Source organism: Urocitellus parryii, chromosome 1 (genome assembly GCF_045843805.1).
Source record: "Urocitellus parryii isolate mUroPar1 chromosome 1, mUroPar1.hap1, whole genome shotgun sequence".
Taxonomy (NCBI): Eukaryota; Metazoa; Chordata; class Mammalia; order Rodentia; family Sciuridae; genus Urocitellus; species Urocitellus parryii.
The window spans coordinates 170,641,450-170,662,454 of NC_135531.1; the positions used below are offsets into that span (position 1 = coordinate 170,641,450).

Genomic DNA, 21,005 nt, shown 5'->3' on the forward strand with positions numbered 1-21,005 from the left:
ATTTATGAGGCATTAACAGGATAATGCAGGTCATTTATATATCCTGTTGTGTTCAAGTGTTAACAGTGGTGGGGAATTAGCAACCCGGTGTATTCTATTGCCCTTATTTTAAAACTGTGAACCAAGTAATTTCCAAGTATCACTGCACACATGCAGGGGAGTGGGCACCCTGAACTTTCTGTACTGCGCAGTAGTCATGAGGCCATGCAGGTGCACCTTGAAGGGTAGAATGTGAGGTGAGGTTAGCACGGGCAAATGTGAGCATTCACCTGGACCAAAGAGACAGCGGACAATCTGAAGAACCAAGAGCATGACAAGACTTCTACTGGCCCCTGCTAGGGTGTCACCTGGTGAAGGACACTGAGAACAGAGTGTGGTTTGCAGCTGCGACCTACGGGGCAGTCAGTATCCACCTGGTCTCCATCAGATCCACTCACCTCCAGGGGAAGCTCAGATCCACCCGCTGAGCTGGCTACGGAACCGCTTTCCAGAGCAGCCAGCCACCGCTCAGGGGTTCAGGGCATGCTCAAGGCAGAGGGCGACCCAGCAGCTTTCGAGAATTTCTGAGATAACCCCTCAGATGGAGGGAAGGGGGATCCTAATCATGCCCCGCCTCAGGGTGAGAGTTAGAAAGCCGTTCTACACCACAGAGTAGATGTATCAACAAGTGGAAGGGGCATGGGACTGGGTTTCATTTTGAATACTTCATGTGCTTGGTACTCTCATCCTAGGAGGATTAGAAAGAGTAGGGTATCAGTAGATTCGGGGAAGAAAATCCAGGCAGAAATAGAGCATTCACCTGACCTCAATGTCTTACTCCACCCACCTAGGTTGTGTGTCTTCGGCTGTGGCATCCTCTCCTTGGGCTGTGGCTCTGGGGACAGCTCACTAGCAGCCATGGACAACGTCACCTCCTTCACCTACTTCCTCCTGGTGGGCGTCTCCAGCTCCCAGGAGCTCCAGGTTTTGCAAGGTCTGCTATTCCTGGTGATCTATCTGGGAGCCTTGACGGGGAATCTTATCACGGTTGCTCTTATTGTGACAGACACACGCCTTCACGCTCCGATGTACTTCTTCATAAGCAATCTGTCCCTCTTAGACCTTGGCAGCATCTCGGTGATTGTTCCCAAATCCATTGTTAATTCCTTGACAGGCCGTCGGACCATCTCACTGCAGGAATGTGCTGCACAGATCTTCTTTTACATACTTTTTGCCACTGTAGAGTTTGCGATCCTTGTGGTCATGTCCTATGACCGATACGTTGCCATCTGCCACCCTCTGCACTACGGGCTGGTGGTCACGACGCGCATGTGCATTCAGGCTGCGGGTGGCTCCTGGGCCTGCGGGCTCATCTACTCTGCCATCCACACGGGCTCCATGTTCAGGCTTCCCTTTACAAAGACCAACCTGATCCACCAGTATTTCTGTGATATGCCTCAGATTTTGAGGCTCTCATCTCCGGACGTCCAGTTTTCTGAGTTCGTCATCATTGCCGCAAGTGCTGGCCTCGTGGTGGTGTGTGTCGCCTTCGTCTTGATGTCATATATCAACATATTCTCAACCGTGCTCAAGATCTGTTCGGCGGAAGCCCGCAGCAAAGCCTTATCCACCTGTGTCCCACAGCTGGCGATTCTCCTCCTGTTTGTGATTTCTGGGTCAGTGGCTGTCTTAGGGCCCATGGCAATGGAAGGATCCCTTAAAAATCTGCTGACAGCCATGTTCTACACCATGGTCCCCCCCTTCACAAACCCCATCCTCTACAGTCTGAGAAACAGGGAGATTAATGCTGTTCTCCATAGAATGTTCAACAGGCATACCGAGTTCCCAATCAAAGATTTTCTTAGCTAACAACAAATATCAATTTATCACTAGAAAGCAGTCTGACTTATGTTTGATTCTCGTCAGTCGTGTTATACGTTTGTTGTTTACACTTGTGATGGTGAACTACATAGTTAGGTCTTCATTTTCTTGCTCAACGCTATATTGTAAGTGCAACATCCTGAAATACTGAGGCCCGAGGCCAGGCCTTGTGAATGCCCACGTGAGCAGGTACATGTGCTTTTCAGAGAACCCTGGGCACTGGGTATTGCCACCCTGGAAGAGCATGTAAGAGGCTGGGTAGGGAACTCCCACCATTCGCCCTTACACTGAGGCTGGAGCAGAGATAAGTGATTAGAGTAGGTGATGGTGGTAGGTCGACAGAGTGCCAGAGAAATGGACAGGGCACACTTGCTAACTCCCAGCTTGGTTTTGGTTTCTGATTGTCAGATAGTTCATATAAAGTCACCCTGATCCTGCTCTGACTCAAGGTAATGGGATGTCTGGCAATCGGTGCCAAGGTGCCTTGTTCTCAGGGTGGAGGAGCATTGGTCAGGATAATAACACAGACCTCCCTGGCCGGAGACTACAGAAGCCAACACCCTCCAGGGCTGGGTAGCTCGTCCAGTTAGGACCCGTGTGCACAGGCCAAGATGGCCCAAGAGTGCCTCTAGGTCCTCAGCATGTCACAGACTCTCACTGTGACTGTGAATCTTCTCCAAACCTGGGCTTTGCTCAGACACTTATGGGTAGAATCATACGGTAGGGATTTAGGGGTCTGATCCAGAGCTCAGAGGTGGTGCATAGGTGGGACTTCCCAGGAACGTCTCCTTAAACCCCAGTAAAACCTGGAACTCAAAGGAGTCAGAGCCATCAGTCTCCTCTCTGAGCCAACCTATGCTCTCCTTGCTTTGTTTCTTTCTTTTCTAATAAGCTTTGCTATACTGTTACCAACTCTTGTATCTTGGTCAAAATCTTCTCTTGTGAGAAGACAAGCACCCACAAAACAAAGCCCTCGCTGGTAATGCAGGGAGACCCCCAAGCAGGGAGGAGATCAACACCGAGACCCTTTCCAGACCCCTGAAGTGGACTTCCCCTAGGCTCCCAAATCCATTTGCTCAATGAAAAACAGGACATAAACCACCCACCCTCAGAGAGATTGTAATTGAGAAGCTTTGGTTTCTTCCTGAGCTCTGAATGAAAAGATGCCCTGCTCCTTTCATTCAAACATGTGAGTAATGAGGAAAAAGGATTCAGGACATAGAACAGAGACAGATGAACCCTGGGATTGGAATTAACCTGGAGAGCAGCAGATAAGGAATGCTCGCCCGGCTGGGTGCGCTCTTCTCGTCAGGTGGGACACACAAATCCATGCTCTCCAGATGGATGTAGTTCTACTTTTCTGATGCCCAAGAGCTGAGCCTGCGTCCTGATGACTAAAATGCATATTAAGGACTTTTTGTTTCCAACTGAATCAGCAAGTGTCCTCTTTGTAGTTCAGAAGCATATGGAAAGACTCGGCATATAGGAACCCAGCTCAGTTAATGCAGCCTGGGACCTGACAGCCGGCCCTCCAGGACTGTGTTGTCTCAGAATTTATTCTTCAGTGTGGAAGCCACAGCAAGAATGTGGGCCTCATGAACCTCTCAGCATCCAGATGCGACCCTAGTGACCATCTGAGCTTGGTTCACACTCCTTTAATCCCTGAAATAGCCCCACACTTTCAATTTCATAATCAAGGATTCTACAAATGTTTTTTTCTGCAGCTTTATTTATATATACGTGACAATTAAAATTGCATGCATGTGATTGTAGAACTTATGTTCATTGTGAAATAATCACCACAATCAAGCTAATCAACATATCCATATTTGTTCTTTAAATCCATTTGTACCTGGGTCATTTGAAGAGATTTCCAAAGAAAACACATCACTGTCAATTACAGTCAAGTAACAGTCTTAAAAAGTTTGGGTTTTATCTTTATGATTCTTTGCATTTGTGGATTTGCATTATCTTTACCCCCATTTCTTCCTTTCTATTTAAATGTTTATGTAGATTTTTCCACCCAGGTTTATTCTCCTCCAGATATCTGAATATACAGATAGATGGATTTCTAATCCCCAGGGTTAATAAAAAAAGAAAAATTATATTCTGATGACCCTTCCTTTTGACTCTAGCCCTAGGACGCAGTAGTATTGTGTTGGTGGGTTTGTGAAATGCCACATTAGTATTTATGATTGTGTTTTCAGTTATTGTAACATCACAATTTAGGTTTCATCTATGTTGAAATTCAAGCCTTCTGGGGAAATTTTTCCTAGATATATTTTTTTACTTGTTTATTTTTAATTTTTAGTTGACAAATAGCAAGTATACATGTATTTGTGGGATGTGATTTATCCACCAAATCCTGCTGTATTTACCCTTTGGGGGAGTGAAACATTCAAGATGTACTTTTTCAGCAATTTAAAAATAAATTACAAATGAACCTGAATACATTAACTCATCAAAGTGACCCTTATTATCCACAAACCATTGCCATCCCTTCCTCTGGCCACACAAGCCTCTGTGACACCCCTAGACTCTGTCCCCACAGGTGGTCCAGGAGCCTCTTGTCCTACGGCTCCTGCCCAGCATGTGCCCCTTGCCTCCGTCCACAGCAGGGGCCACCTTCACCCTCCAGCCCTGGCTGTCCCTATGCGTGAGGTCAACCAAGCTCCTAGCTTCTCTCCCATGATTCAGCCTCCCACAGATTCGGCCTCTGATCCAGCGGTGCCCACGGGAACCTGGGGTGCTGGGGGCCCACACCCTGCACCTCTCACCTGACTCCCGCTTCCCAGGACCTCGTCCTTATTCCTGGATGTGAGACCAGGTCTTTTTCTCTGCTTTCTCTCCTTGGGCAGAATCACCAGGATCATCCTGAACGTGGGCTCTTTCCAGGGCAGCTCCCTGGAGGGTGTGGACAGGCAGCACTCTGCCCGGCAGGTCCCCTGCTTCCTCCTTGGCTCTCCTTTTCCAAAATTATTGTGCAAGTTTAGCACTAAGGGCGGTGGCTTTGGAACTCAGGCACTTTTGGTTAAGTTGGTTTAGATTGGAGAATGAAATGCCCAGACCCTGTGTTACTTATTTATTAGCTGGTTTATGTTGCACACGTTTTTAGATAGATTTATTTAGTCATTGAATTACCACTCCAGAAACCTTTATGGAGAACATGCTCTCTTCTGAGTTTTTAAGATTCATATCCTAAGGTTTTCTCTTACAAAAGACTTTCAAAATAATCTCTCTGGACTGGGGAAAAATATGTGGAAACCAGTTACTGAAGGGGTCAGCTTCACAGAAGAGGCTAGGAACTCGCTGCCCGGGGAGCTTCAGAGGCACCGCAGTGCCCACAGGAGGAGGAGGGCGAAGCCTGCGGCCTGGTCCACACACACACACACACACACACACACACACACACACACACATACACTGTGCTCGAGAAGACCCTGGGCCGTGGGCTCAGTCAGTGGGAGAGCCGTGGTGTGCAGAGAGCCACATCCAGTCCTCAGGTGCACTTGTCATCTGTCATCTGTCACTCATTCCTTTGTGATCTTGTATTTTAATGTTTGTATTTATATTATATTTGGGATATTTCATATCCCACTGGAAGAAAGCTCTATTTTCTAAGGTGTGATGCACTAGGCAATGCTGTTAACATCTCTGTTTTCCCCTACATCCTGACTTTTCAGCTGGCATCCAGGGCCTCACCCATCCTAGGCAAGAATGCTGCAACCAGGCTCACCTCCAGTCCTCCTCATTCCTTGTGACCAGCCCTTGGGGTTAGCACATTAGATTACACTGTATGTGGGGCCTGTGTCCCCAGCCAGCCTACCCACTCACTGCCCAGGTTTCCCCCAGCCAACCTACCCACTCACCGCCCAGGTTTCACTCCCTACAGGTGAGGACGATCTCCCTCTTGTTTGTGGCATCATCTTATCACTGGGTCAGTTGACTTCAGGCTCTAAGAGCCCACCAGCCGGCCACCCCACCTTCTCACGGACTTCCTTCTGGGAGACATCTCAAGCTCCTGGGAGTCCGGAACTTTTGCAAGGTCTGCTGTTCCTAGCGATCCGTGTGGGAGCTCTGCCTGGGAATCTTCTAACCTTTGCCATCATTTGACGGAACATGAAGCCGTGGAGCTTGAGATATTCTTTATAGGCAATCTATCCCTTTTAGATTTTTTTTTTAAAAATTTTATTTGTTCTACTTAGATGTACATGACAGTAGAGTGTATTTTGACATATTATACATACACGGAGCATAACTTCCCATTCCTGTGATTGTACATGATGTGGAGTTACACTGGTTGTATGTTCATATATGAACATAGGAAAGATATGTCTGGTTCACTCTACTGTCTTCCTATTGCTATCCCTTCTCCCTTCCCTTCATTCCCCTTTGTCTAATTCAATGAATTTCTATTCTCCTCCTCCCTTTTATTGTGTATTCGCCTCCACATATCAGAGAGAACATTTGGCCTTTGGTTTTCTGCAATTGGTTTATTTCATTAGCACGATAGTCTCTGGTTCCATCTATTGACCTGCAAATGCCATAATTTTATCTGTCTTTATGACTGAGTAATACTCCACTGTGTATATATACCACATTTTCTTTACCCAGTCATCTGTTGAAGGGCACCTAGGTTGGTTCCATAGTTTAGTTACTGTGTATTGAGCTGCTATAAACATTGATGTGGCCACATTACTGCAGTATACTGATTTTAGGTCCTTTGTGTATATGCTGAGGAGTGGGATAACTAGGTCAAATGGTGGTTCCATTCCTGGTTTTCTGAGGAATCTCCATATTGCTTTCCAGATTGGTTGCACCAAGTTGCAGTCCTACCAGCAATATGAGTGTACCTTTTTCTCCACCTTCTCATCAACATTTATTGTTACTTGAATTCTTTTTTTGGGAGGAAGGTACCAGGGATTGAACTAAGGGGCCCTTGACCCCTGAGCCACATTCTCAGCCCTATTTTGTATTTGATTTAGAGACAGGGTCTCACTGAGTTGCTTAGCACCTTGCTATTGCTGAGGCTGACTTTGAACTTTCTATTCTCCTGCCTCAGCCTATGGAGCCACTGGGATTATAGGCGTGTGCCACCACAATCGGCAATTTATATTCTAATTTCCCCCTTTTTATTGGCACATGATAATTATACATAACAGTGGGAAACTATGGAGCCAACCTAGATGCCCTTCAACAAATGAATGGATAAAGAAAGTGTGGTGTATATACACAATGGAATATTACTCAGCCTTCAAATTAATGAAGTCATGGCATTTGCAGGTAAGTGAATGGAATTAGAGAATATCATGCTAAGTGAAATAAGCCAAACCCCAAATCCAAAGGCCAAATGTTTTCTGTTAAACAGATGCTGATCCATAGTGGGGGGGTGGGGTAGTGAAGAATGGAGGAACTTTGGATTATGTAGAGGGGAGAGAGAAGAAGGGTGGGCTGTGGGGAGGGGAAGGCGTTGGAATGAGACAGACACTATTACCCTACATACACGTGGGATCACACTACTGGAGTAACTCTGCACCATTACAGCCAGAGGAAGGAGAGTTGTGCTCCATGGGTACAGTGTATCAAAAGCAGTCTACTGTCATCTATAACTAATTAGAACAAATTAAAAACAAACAGAAGGGAGACCAGTAGGACAGAGGGAGGGGATGGGGGAGGGAGGGGAGGGAGGGAAGGAACTGGGAATGGAATTGATCAGATCATGCTGTTTCATTGTGTGCGTGTATTATGACCAACCCCTTTAGGTGCTGATCACATTTCTGTTCACCATTCCAATCAATCATAAACTCTGTGACAGGAAGGAAACAGATCTCCCTTCCAGCCCATGCCACCCAAACTTGCCTATTTATCTTCTGGTCCTGGGAGTCCTCGCTGTGGTCATGTCCTGCACCACTACCTTGCCGTTTGCTGCCGGCTGCACTGGGGGCTCACCATGACCCCTGTCTGTGCGTGCAGGCAGCAGGCAGCTCCTGGGCCATCCAACTGGGATGCTCTCCAGACTCCCTTCACGGAGGCCAGTGGGAGCCCCCAGTTCTTCTGTGATGTGCCTCGAGACTGAGCATCTCCTCCCGGGCTGTGTGGCTCTCTGAGCCGGTGACCCTGGCTGTGAGTGTCCGCATGGCTCTGCTGCGTTCACCCCCTATGTCAACATCTTGTCAACTGAGCTGCAGATGTGCTCCTCAGAAGTTCAAAAAAGTGCTGCCCGCCTGCTCCCCCAGGATGGCCACTTCACCCTCTCGGTCATTTCTTCCCTGTCACTTATCTGAGTCTGGCACAGACTGGCACAGTCTGGCATCCACCCTCAGACCCACCCCGCAGCTGCGTCCTACACCCTGGCATCCCCTTCCTAAACCCCATCATCTTCAGTCTGAGAAACAGGGAGATCAAGAGCACCTTGGGAAGGACCCTCTATAGAGCCCACCAGTGCCTGGTGGCTCCAGCTGCCCGTCAGATGTGGGAGGGGGGTCTTCTAGTCCACACGGAAAAACCATGGAGAAAGTGTCCATACTGCGGTCCTTGGGTCATTTTGATAAGGAGACAGATGGATAGATGGACTGGCCAGTTAACCATTTGGAGCAAAAGCATAGCCTGGACAAAACGAGTTAGTATCTCCTGCACCCATGGTTCCTGGGTGGTGAATGTGGTTCACAGTGGCTTTGGCTGTTGTGCTGGTCCCACTGAGTTTTAACTGGAGACAGGCTGAGCAGCAGAAGTCTTTCCCCACATGCACCGTGACTGGATTCAACGGTGGAATGGAACCTCACTCGCATCTCACTCTACAGAGACACGTGACTGTCCTTTTTAACACAGAAGCATTCATTGTTTAATGTTCATTTTTATTGTATGAACAGAAATCATCTCTTTATATTACAATCGCGACGTGCCCGTCTGCTCCACCCCTGACTTCAGCATGTCCACCCATTTCTCTGTGAACATCCAATCTGCCATTTCATTAGATAACTGGGGAGAGGGCAGCTTCAGACAAACTCGTCCACGTCCACAGCACCTGCAGCATGAACTGTGACAGCTGTAGTCAGCAGCTACCAACCCAAGGAAGGCGATGCCCAGGCTAAGGACCAAGGCTGGTGTCTGGTAGGCACCTGTGCACGAGGCATCATAATGCCAATCACAGATACGACCCAGCAGCTTCAGCACTTAGTGTGAGCGTAAATCACACAGAGATGGAGGCTAAGAATAAGGAGGCTGTATTCGTCTTCCTACACTTGGAATGGGAAGGAGATGGCAGGAGGCGAGGCACCTCCGAGGGCCACGGATGCTGGTGGGGAAGGGACCCAGCCAGGCTCTGGCAGAGAGAAGGCGAGGGCACAATCCACAAGCAGTGCAGATGCCCCTGCCCATGAAGCCTGGTCACCCAAGGTGGCCACTGCACAGAAGACTGTGTCCAGCCCACCTCCAACACTTCTCAGTGAGTGGGCAGCCTGAGGGGCCATTCCACCCTGTTCCTCATCTCTGCCTCTCATCTCAGCCCCATTCCATTTGTTTATTCTCAAAACCTTGACTACCTAGGCTGCACCCCGTTGAGCACGGAGCTTGGAAACACATCTCTGGTGTGAGGTGTGCCCAGGTGCACCCGAGTCCACAAGGATGTGCAGGACTCCTAGGGAGCAAGCCAGGCCTCCAACCTGGGGACAGAACCTCTGGTCTCTGCAGTGAGTGGGGCTCAGCAGCTGTTGTCTGTTCCTCTGAAGTATTCATTTCTGCCACAGTCACAGGGCGTCAGCCGTGGAGCACTGACAACATGACACCATCTCGTACTTGTCATTGTTTTGTCTTTTTTTGTTTTTTAAACCACTCCCTCGAGGTTGGATTGACACATCAGAGGCTGTACTGATGGTGGGTCTGCCTCGCAAGTCTGTGCAGGTGGGAGCCTCGAAGGCAGAGCCTCCAGCGCACTTGGAGCTGACCATCACTCCTGGAGTTTGCTGCTGGCCAGCTGGCCCCACGACCCCTCCTCTGGGGGATGACGACCTCTCGCCAGCTATCCTGGGAGCTGTCAGTGTGGAACGCAGGGCTGCTGGCCCCAGCAGGATGCCGTGTGGATGACCTCCAGGACTCACTGGCCGCAAGCCCAGCACTTCCATTCCTGGCTGGTGCCCCCTGTGGTGCAGGAGGCTTGTGCAGAGTGGTGGTTTTGTTGGCTCATCATGAGCACAAGGTTGACGAGTCCAGTCCCATACCACTGCCCTCGAGGGGTCTCCCTGCTACTCCCTTGGCCTCCCTGTTTTCCATTCCCTTCCTCGTTTACAATATTTAAGGGAAAATGTGATACTTTTGTCTCAGTGTCTAGGTTATTTCACTCAGAATGATGGTTTCCAGTTCCATCCATTTTCCCGCAAATGACGTGATTGCATTTTTCTTTATGGCTGAATAAAACCCCACTGTGCATCCACAGGTTGTGCCTTCTTCGTCCTCTCATGGGCTGACAGCGCCTGGGCTGGTCCCCTACCTGGTGGCTGTGAACTGTGCTGCTGTAAGTCTGGGTGTGCACAGATCTCTGCAGCATGCTGACTCCAGTGATCTCAGGCAAATGCCAAGGAGTGGCCCAGCTGGGACTTGGATCATTTGGGGCTTTTTGAGGCATCTCCATGTGGATTTCCACGTGGCTGCACTCATTCGTGTCCCTCTGCGGTGTGTAAGAGTTCCTTTCCCCATGTCCTCCCCAGCACATGCTATTCTTTGTGTCCTCGCTGGCTGCCACTGTAGCTGGAGAGAGACGGGATCACAGGGTAGATTTGATGGGCATTTTTTTCCGAGGGCTCAGGTGTGGAGCAGGTTTTCCTGTTTGGTGGCCCTTGGTGCTTCTCCTTTTGAGAAGTGTCTGCTTGGTTCTTTTGCCCATTTCTGGATTGGGCTATCATTTCTTTAGTGTTTTTTTTGGGGTTCTTCCTACATTCTGGATGATAAACTCCATCAGATCAGCAGCTGGCAAAGCCCTCCCCTGTTCTGCAGGTGCCGCAATCTGGCTGGGCACAATTCACGAGCCACTTGTCTGACCAGGGGCTAAGAGCATCTTGCCAGGGCATCTGAGGGAGTGGTGGCCAGAGCAGCGGTGAGCAGACTTCAAGAGAGAACAAAGAAGTTCACCATCTAGTGAAGAGGGGCGGAGCCACAAGGAGGTAGCCCTGTCAGGTCCAGGAGCATCCAACAGTGCAACATTTAGACCTGTAGGTGACAGCAGGGGGCCCCCGCAGCACGCACCATCCACAGGGAAGGTCCTCTCCACAGAGCAGGAGGGAAATGGTGGGCTGGGACCGGGGTTTAGACCCAGCAGGTAGAGGCAGGACAGAAGACTTCCCGAGGGAAGAGAGGGCCACTGTCCTCCAGGGTCACAGAATGTTCTGCAGGCTGGATCCTGTGGCCACACATCGACTCCCACAAGATTAACAAGGTTGGAGTCCTACCAGGCATATTGTCTGGCCATAGTAGAATTAAGCTGGACATCAGTAATAAGAAACATTTTGGAAGATTCACAAATATATGAAACTAAACAGTAGGCTCCTGCAGGAGTGAATGAAGAAACTAATAGAGTCTAAAAGTATCTTGAGAAAGATGGAACCAGGGCATGCCCAGATCTTGAGATGTAGCAAACCCATTTCTAAGAGAAGCTTACAGCCATAGATGCCTCCACCAAAAGTGAACCAATAAATAACTCAAATAAACACTTTGATGCTTCTCTTCAATAAAGTAGAGGAGAAAGAGGAAACTAAACCCCAAATCAAGAAAAGGAAGGAAATAATAATGACTAGAAACGAAGTATAGACTAGAAAGACTCCTTTGAGCAGTCACATACCAACAAGTTAAACCACCCACAAGAAATAGGTAAATGCCCAGGAATACACAACCTGGAAAAACCCAATTAAGAAGAAACAGAAAATCCAGACAGACAAGTAGTGGGTAAGGAGATAAAGTCAGTAATAAAATTCTCCCATCAAAGTCGAGCCTGGAACCACACAGCTTCATGGAAGAAGTCAGGAAAATGTCCAGGGAGACCTGAGACCAATTCTTCTCATTCTCTCCCAAAATTGGAATGAAATGGAGGACTTACACCTCGCTCAATGGGGCCAGCTTTGCCCTGATACCAAGGCCAATTAAGGACGCTACCAGAAAAGAGTAGCTCAACAACACTGAAATGCACAGATGCAAAAACAATCAATCCAGCAGCAGGTAGGGTCAGACACAGACACACTGTTGGAATTATCCTCCATGAAATGGATGTCTGTGGCATTTGCTTGATTTCCTTCTGAGGTTGGTCGCTATGTTAACAAAGGAGAAAAGTAAGCCCAGATGGAGAGAAAGTGCTGGTACCGCTCCTATCTGTGCCATACACGGATGTGGAAGCCTAACAGTTGCTGCTCTTGAGGGGTGGTCTGCAGCACATCTTAGCTTTGTGACAGTGGGAGTGAGTGGGTTCTGTGACCTTCTGTACATAAAGGGCAACCATGGTCAGCCCTTTCAGAGAGCACCGAATTCTTCCATGCCCCACCAAGGGGCACACCACAAGCTCCCTAGGCTCAGTGCCACCTCAGAAGCAGCTCCTGAACTCTGAACTTGGACATGGCATGTCCAGTGTCTTAGGAATCTTGAGCAACCCAGAGATGGGAGAGGCTTAACTCCTCTTTTATTTTTTGAGGGATGCTTTTGCTGGAGGTAGAATTCTGAGTGACAGATGTCAGCAGCATGGTCAGTGGGCAGACAACTCTGTATCCAGGGAAGGTTTACACAGAGCACCTGTAAGTGCTTCAGCTCTGGCCCATTGGACAGAGGACTGAGCATCCTGGGCATGATATCCCCAGGGGCCCTGGAACCAGACCACACAGACACCGAGGGAGTGTCAGTCACATTAACACACACTCACGTGTAAATCATGAACTCCAGGGAGCCACATATAACACACACTCTCCCTTTCCGTCACCTACAGAGGTCCTTGTGGGATGCAGCTCCTCACCAAGTCAAAGAACAGTGAGGACATTGTAAGACCGGAGATGATAAAGGGAATGTGTGGCCAGGCACATAAAGAGGGGTGAACTTTCAATGAGTAGAGGGCCAAAGAGGCCAGCTGAAGGAAAAGAGCTGGCCTACAGAGATGGGCTGTGCCTCGCAGGCAAGTTTATAATGACATTAGACATAGTTCATGAGGAATATAAAACAGCATCAAGTGTGCCTTGCCTGTTGTCAAAGCTCCCCAGACTGAAAGTAAACACAGAAAAGGTGCTGCCCTTGTTGAAAAGTTTTGCCCTCTTCTCCTATGTGGTAGATCCACGAGGTCACTCACATCACAGAAGTTTAAATATCACTGAGGACGGGACTTAACCAATAAGAGAACGCCAGGTATAGTCATGAAAACGCAGTCTTTCATGAAAATAGAGTATTCACCAAAACAGACCCTGTGGTAGGCCATAAATCATGTTTTAATCCATTTAAAATTATAGATCATTTGTAGAACATTCTCCCTGGCAGTAGCAATATTAAATCAGAAATCAGTATCCGGAGATCAGAAAAACTCCACAACATTTGCAAATTAAACATTATTGCTTCAGTGAACACTTGTAAACACGGCTGAGAGAAATTGAAGATGACCTATACAGATGGAAAGACCTGTCACGCTGGTCACCAGTGTGAGCTCACTATGTTTAGAGTCCAGTTCTCCAGGAATTCCAAACAAGATATTCCAACAATCACTTAGAGAAAGTGACAAGCTGATCATCAATGAACTTGGAAATCCCTGCACAACATCCAAAACTGTAAGAAAATGGAGTGACCTGACATATTCTAACTGGAAGCCTTGTCATGCAGCTGTGGTGTCCCTGTCTTGTGAAATCAGCAGATAAACAGACCCAATGGCACCTGGCAGACCGAGGACCACACACACACATATGCCTCTGTTGGCAAGACAACAAAGAATTTACAGGCAAAACTCTATTCAACAAGTGGTGTGGATATCCACAGGAAAACAATTTTAAAACATACAGAGAATGTAATCATACAGCATGATTAGAAATGTATGTTGCCCTGGAAAACGTGGAGACACAGGTAAACATCCTTCACAGACTGGCTTTAGAAACCACACATTGGCCTCTGTCAGGTTCAGAACTAGCTGTGCAGTCTGCAGGCAGATTAATGCCTTCCTGAGCCCTGGTTTCCACAGTTTTAACTGTCCTTTGAAGGGGTAGAAAGCAGAGCAAAGCATTGGAAATACGTCAAGTACGGTGACGTCAGAGCCCTCTAGGATGTGTTACAGACACAATCCCTGCCACTCAGAGGCCTCATGACCAATACAAGACACATTCAGAGCTGGTTGGTGGAGTCTCTCCCAGCTGGACTCCTGAGCCATGTTTCCACCACCTTGTGAAGTGGCCTCAATATGTGGCCACCAAGGTTCTCAAAGGGGACAACAGACTGAAGATTGCATGATGTGTTGGTATTTTTCAACCTTTATTGATGTATTACTGACACAAAGATCATACACATTTAAGATGGGCAGGATGGAGTTTGATGCACATATGCAACATGAGAAATGAATGACACCTGTTAGTCTGGTCAACATGCGGATCACATCATGGTGACCTTGCGCATGTGGGTCTGAGGAGAAAGACGTCAGACCCTCGTCCCAACACATTTCAAGTACAAAACACATCCTAGTGGCTGCAGTTGGCATGCTGCATGCACCAGAGGCTAGAACTTTCCTCCTTCCTGGAGAACTGCACCCTCTGAACAGCGTCACCCTGCTCCCCCATGATACCTGGCAGCACAATGTTCCCTCATCTTAGAAGCTCCTTTGTCCACTGTGTGCTCCTGAGAGTCCTGCCAGAGGCCAGCTAGTTCTGACATGAGGATCTATGTTAGGGCTCTCGACTGTGGTCCCTTGGGCTGCATGGCTGTTTCTATAATGGTACCACAATGCTTGCATAACTCTAGTTTTGTAATATATTTTGAAGCTATGAATATGACACCTGCAGCTTAGGGCTAGTCAGTATTTTGTGGTTCTAGGTAATTTTAGGATTTTTTTCTATTGCTATGAAAAATTGCATTGGAGTCTCTGTATGGAAATTCCAATGCACAGGGATTCCGTTAACCTCGGGTCACTTAGGCAGCATGGCCAATTAGTGATACTGATGCTTCCAGTCCCTGAGCACAAGCTCTCTCTCCATTTGTTTATGTCTATTTAATTTATTCATTAATAATTGCAAATTTTAGAGCACAGATCTTCCCTCCACTTTGTGAAATTTACGTAGTCTCTTTTCTTTCACGTTATTGTAAGTGAAATTTTCTGAGGTCCCTTCCCCTGATTTTGTTGTTAGAGATGTTGCTGGGTTTTTGTATGTGGTTTTGTGTGATGTGGCTTTCCTGGATGTGTTTTAACAGGCTTTGGGTAGAGTCTCAGGATTTCTGTGCATAGCATCACGGCATCTGCTATCAGGGCAACTTGGTTCTCCCTCTCCTACCTGGAGGACAACGTGTCCTTCCCTCCTGTTGCTCTGGCTGGGTCTCCATCTTAACCACACCAACAAACCCATCTTACTTAACCTGCTGTGACCCTGTTCCCAGATGAAGCCATCTTCTGAGGCGGCAGAAACCCCAGCACTCTGTTGAGGGAATACCACTCAGCACACAGCAGTTCACAGCTTTTCTGTAAAGCTACTTTTAAAATTATCTGCTGTGAGTTCTGTATCTGTTTCTCCTCTTTCATTCCTGACTTTATTAATACAAGTCTTCCTTCATTTTTTCTAGGTGACCTAAAGAAGTTTGTCAATTTTTAAATTTATTATAGGAACAGCTTCCAGTGTTGCTCATCATGTTTATTTCTTAATGTCTTTTATCAATTTCTGCCATCACCTTTATCATCTGTCTTTCCTGCTGGTTTACACATGGTGTATTTTTCTTTTTCCGCTCCTGGGGGTGGAGAGGTCAGTCAAAGGCTTTAGAGTTTTCTTTTCTCTTGAGACAGGATTTAGCAGTCGCTGTTTCGCCTATGCACACAGCTCCTACGGCGCACAGCTGCCAACTGGAACAGGCCCAGCATGAGAAGCAGGACTGACTCCATTCATGCGTGGCTCTGAACACCTGCCCACCAAGTGAGCAGGAGAGTGAGAGTGAGGACCAGGCTGGCAGGGAGGTGGACTGGTGTTAAGGTCTGTAAACAAGTCAAAATAACACCTGGTATTTTGCCAGGGGAACGTTAGAGTTCGTAAACAAGTCTGGATGGTGCCTGGCAAAATGCCAGAGGGAGTGGTTTGAAAAGTAACAAAAGTGAGCCATTAAGTGTGGAGATTCCTTATTGGTTGACTGATGTATCTAGTTTATGCTAATTAAGATAAGCTGTGCAAAATGTATAAATAGCTCTGTTGTCCTACAATAAACGGGCTCCTACTCCTGCTGTATCAATGTACACAAGTTATTCATCACCCCCAGCTATTTTGCTGCAGCCGGACTGCGGCAGACTGGGGAAGGAGATGCCGGTCAGAGGTGCCAAGTGTGGTAAGCAGGAGGAAGAGCTTCTGGCGACCTCTCACTGCATTGTGACCACAGCTAATGCTGCATTCTATGTTCCAAAATAGCTAAAAGAGAATTTAAACATTCTCACCAGAAAGAAACAATAACTGTTTGAGGTGATGGAAATATGAGCCTGATTTACCATTCTACGTTGCAAACTAGTCAAAACTTCACACTATGCTCCAAAAATGAATGCAACTTTCATTTGTCCAGTAGAAATAAAACTTAAAGAAATTTTAAACATGGATAGCAAGGTCATGATGCCCTTCACAGGGGCACTTAAGCATGGACTCACAGAGGGAATGGTGCCCCGGGCTCGTGCACACTTGCAGACATTCACACACCTTTCAGCTGGTGCCTCCCCTGGGAGGGGATGGTTAGGGTCCGTGAGCCCAATACTATGTCATTAAAACAAGCCAACGTGGACGTTTCCTTCTGCCATTTTTCCTGAGCAAATCGTATACCTTGGGCTCCTCCTGATGGATGTGCCCTCAATTCACTATGAGGACGACCCCTGAGGCTTCGGTCTGCCTGATCACACCTTCTCACATCTAAAACATTTTGAGTCCACCGGCTTTTCTTTGTTTCCCATTTGGTTCATTTTAATACTTGTGATCTTGTTCTACTGTGATTAATATATTTATTTATACATACTTAATTTATACTACACTTTCATTTTGTGTTAATTGATATGTTAATGAGTAAAATATTAATTATGAAATCTTAGGAAAATAACACATAAAAAAATGAATAAAGACCATAAGTACTAATATTTGGCACAGTCCAAGGTACCTTTAAGTGCCATCCAGGGTTCAACAAAATAAAATATGGAAAGTCTTGCTAGAATACAGCGGAATTTCATTAAAAAAAAAAAAAAAACAAGAAAGAAAGAGCTCAGCGACCCCTGGGATCCCTGGTGGGGAAGCTCGAGGCTCCTGGCTAGACCAGGTCAGGCGCAAAGGGCAGGCCCTGGTGGAGCCCCCACGCCACACTGCCTTCTCAGCCTTCTCAGGGCTGCCTTCAGTTCCTTGTTCCTCAGACTGTAGATGACAGGGTTCAGGGTGGGGGGCACCACGGTGTAGAACACAGGCAGCAGAAGGTCAGAGATGGAGGGTGAGCTGGAAACGGGCTTCACGTAGGCGATGCTGCCAGACACCAGGAAGAGGGTCACCACCACGAGGTGAGGGACACAGGTGGAAAACGTTTTCCACCTGCCCTCCTTGGACGGGATCCTCATGACGGTAGAAAAGATGTACCCGTAAGAGAGTGTAATGAGACCGAAGCACAAAATCACAAGGCTGGTAACGAAGACCATGACTCAGACCTCAGGGAGGATCGCTGTGGAGTCCAGGAGGCTGAGCAGCTGGGGAATGTCACAGAAGAAGTGATGGACTTGGCTGGACCCACAGAACGGCAAGGAGAAAGTGGCCACCATGTGCATGAGCCCAGAGATGCCACCACTCAGCCAGCACAGGGCCACCATCCTGACACAGGCACGCTGGCTCATGATGGCCTCGTAGTGCAAGGGCCAGCAGATGGCCACACAGCGGTCATAGGACATCACCGTTAGGAGGGCTGTCTCAACGGACACCAAGTTCATGAAGAAGAAGGCCTGCAGGGCACACCCCCAGAAGGAGATGGAGGTGTCCTGGGTGAATGAACTGACGACAGACTTGGGGACTGTGACGGAGATAAAGCAGAAATCCAAGAAAGACAGGTGTCTTAAGAAGAAGTACATCGGGGTCTGCAGGCAGACGTCCACGGTGGTGACCGTGATGATCAGGAGGTTCCCAGTGAGAGCCGCCAGGTAAACTAGTAAGAACAGGACCGCATGTGTGGTCTGAACCGTCCAGGAGTCTGCGAACCCCACGAGGAGAAACACCACAGCCTCGCTGCTGTTCCCACCTGCGGCTGCCCGGCTTCCTCCTAGGATAGAAGAGTGGGTTACAGCTCTGTCTACGTGGCTGCCTGCAATGACGTCCCTGAAGCAGCCAGGCAGGTGACTGCTGCATGACAGATCACACACATGCACAGGTGGAAACTATCTTGCTACCTGAAATCTCCACCACACAGCACAGCACTCGATACAAAGTACAACCTCAATAAATATAACATAGGACCTCAGGGGCCTGGAGAGATGAAACTAACATAGAAAATGACACTGGATTTTAATAGGAATTGCATTAAATCTGTATAGTACTTCAAGTCGTAGGGCCATTTTGACAATATTGATTCTGCCTATCCAGGAGCATGGGAGATCTTTCCGTCTTCTGAGGTTTTCTTCAGTTTCTTTGTTTAGTGTTCTGTAGTTTTCATTGTAGAGGTCTTTTACCTCTTTTGTTAGATTGATTCCCAATTTTTTTTAGGCTATTGTGAATGGTGTAGTTTTCCTAATTTCTCTTTTAGTAGATTCATCGCTGATGAATAGGAATGCTTTTGATTGATGGGTGTTGATTTTATATCCTGCTACTTTGCTGAATTAATTGATTGGTTCTAGAAGTTTTCTGGTGTACTTTTTTTGGATCTGCTAAATATATGATCATGTCATTGGCTAATAGTGATTGTTTGAGTTCCTCTTTATCTATTTGTATCCCTTTAATTTCTGTCTTCTGTCTAAGCAGGCTAGAGTTTCAAGGATGATGTGGTATATATATTTATGGAATATGACCCTTGAAATTATGGCCTTTTCCAGTAAATGGATAGAACTGGAGAATATCATGCTAAGTGAAATAAGCCAATCCCAAAAAACCTAAGGCCTAATGTTTTCTCGGATATGCAGATGCTAATTCATAATAAGGGCAGGGACACTAGGGAAGAATAAAGTTGATCTAGCTTAGGTAGAGGGGAGTGAAGGGAGGGGAGGAATAGGAAGGTGGTAGAATGAAACAGACATTACTACCTTATGCACATAATCACCAATGTGATTCCACAACACATACAATCAGAAGAATGAGAAATTATACCGCATTTATGTATGAAATGTCAAAGTGCATGAATGCATTTTACTATCATATATCACTAATTAAAACACACTAAAAAATTATAAAGTCAAAACAAAAAAAGAAAATTACAGGGGACCATGAAAAGAAAAGGATCTGACCACAAAGATAAGGCATAGTATTCACAGAAGAGAGAAGTACCCATAGGTGGGGAGAAATCAGCGGGGCTGCTCTCGTCTATGGAGCAGACGTATTTGGAAGTGTGCATTTGTTGCTGTGGAGGGTGGGGGCTCTTCAGGGCTTCTCAGCTTTGGTGACAGTGGAGTGAGTGGGTTCCATGACCTGGAAGGCACCTGCCCCACAATGACTGAGAGCACCGCCCTCCTCGATGCCCCTCATAGGGGCACACCACAGCTCCCGGGGCTCTGTGCCTCGCCAGAAGCAGCTGCTGAGCTCTGAAGGGGGCATGTTAGTGGAGGACGCAACCAAGCACAGCACCAAGGGGCATCTGCTCTGGTTGACAAGAGGGGACGAGGGACAGAGGTGGTGTCCTGGACACGCTGGCCTTGCTGTGTGCTGTTGGAGACAGGTGGGAGCTGCTCCTGGGTCAGGTCTTGATGGGTGTTTCGCTGGTTTTCAGACTGGCGTCTAGAAGACAGCGTGTGGAGACAGGAGGAGGATCAGGGTGTGCCCACATCAGGGTCTGCTGGGCCGCAGCTGGGATGGGCCTTCCCTCTCATGCCCTGGCCCTCAGCTCTCATCCGCAATCTGGGACCCAGCAGCAGAATCCTGAGCATCTGGCCGCACAGCTGAAGCACTGAGCAGTTTCGGTGACAATCTTCTCCAGCGTCTGGCTCCCACTGTATTTGTTGGGTTAGTCCAGTGAAACGGCGTCTGACCACATTCCCAGTCTCTGTGAGTGTGTCAAGCCACTCTCAATAGAACTTTGCCCGTAGCAGTTCATGATCAAGAATGTATGCACAACAAACTGACTCCCTGCAGAACTGCAGGAGTTCCAACACCTGTGTGTGCTTGTGAAAGCTCAGCTACCATCGGCACCACAGCCGCTTAGGGCAGGTCCACAAGAACACCCAGAAGGAAACCCCAGGGGAGTGGGCCAGGGGTCTTTCCCTGGGAATCTTGTCTCTCCCCAAGTCCCAGCTCTCTCCACCTGCCCATGAGCCCAATGTTGGAGAGACACCGCAGCCAAGGGCACACTGGAAGGCTCCTGTGAGCTGGAGGAGCAAGCTCACGCTGGGCTCTGTCTTCACTGTGGCTTACTGCAGCCAGATGACTTCTACCTTCACTCAAATGGGCTTCAAAGGACTGTATCCAGACAGGGATCATGGGGACAGAGATGGAGGACCCAGGCATGGGCTCTGCTGAGCAGGATTGGGCCAAGACACTGGGATTGCCTCATTGAAGAGGATGCTTAAGAATTCAGCCAATGTAAACACTTTCATCTATGCACAGAACACCCCTTCAACCTCACACACACACACATACTCTCTCTCTCTCTCTCTCTCTCTCTCTCTCTCTCTCTCTCTCTCTCTCTCTCTCTCTCTCTCCATAACTGTTACTGCTGAATAGTTCAAACCCATAAGTAGAGACTCTAGACGACCATGGTCCTTTTGCCCCACACTTTCGGCAATTATACACCGCTCATGCCAAGATCTG

General features: G+C 47.7%; 1 protein-coding gene and 1 pseudogene across 1 annotated transcript; one reads left to right on the forward strand and one right to left on the reverse strand.

Moving 5' to 3' along the window:
- The first annotated feature begins 897 nt into the window (after nt 1–897).
- On the forward strand, nt 898–7,936 carry LOC144249720 (olfactory receptor 14I1-like). The gene is made up of 2 exons (XM_077791882.1): nt 898–1,655; nt 7,834–7,936. Exons 1-2 carry the CDS (start codon nt 898–900, stop codon nt 7,934–7,936), a joined length of 861 nt encoding a protein of 286 aa, XP_077648008.1.
- Nucleotides 7,937–17,338: 9,402 nt separating this feature from the next.
- Nucleotides 17,339–19,796, reverse strand: LOC144249735 (olfactory receptor 14L1-like; annotated as a pseudogene).
- Between the last annotated feature and the right edge of the window lie 1,209 nt (nt 19,797–21,005).

Bases quoted from the DNA above. Each gene is read 5' to 3' on its own strand.
- LOC144249720 (XM_077791882.1), top strand. From the start codon at position 898: ATGGACAACGTCACCTCCTTCACCTACTTCCTCCTGGTGGGCGTCTCC. The intron at 1,656-7,833 runs GTCAGTGGCTGT...CTGTGCGTGCAG, and splicing joins CTCCTGTTTGTGATTTCTGG to GCAGCAGGCAGCTCCTGGGC.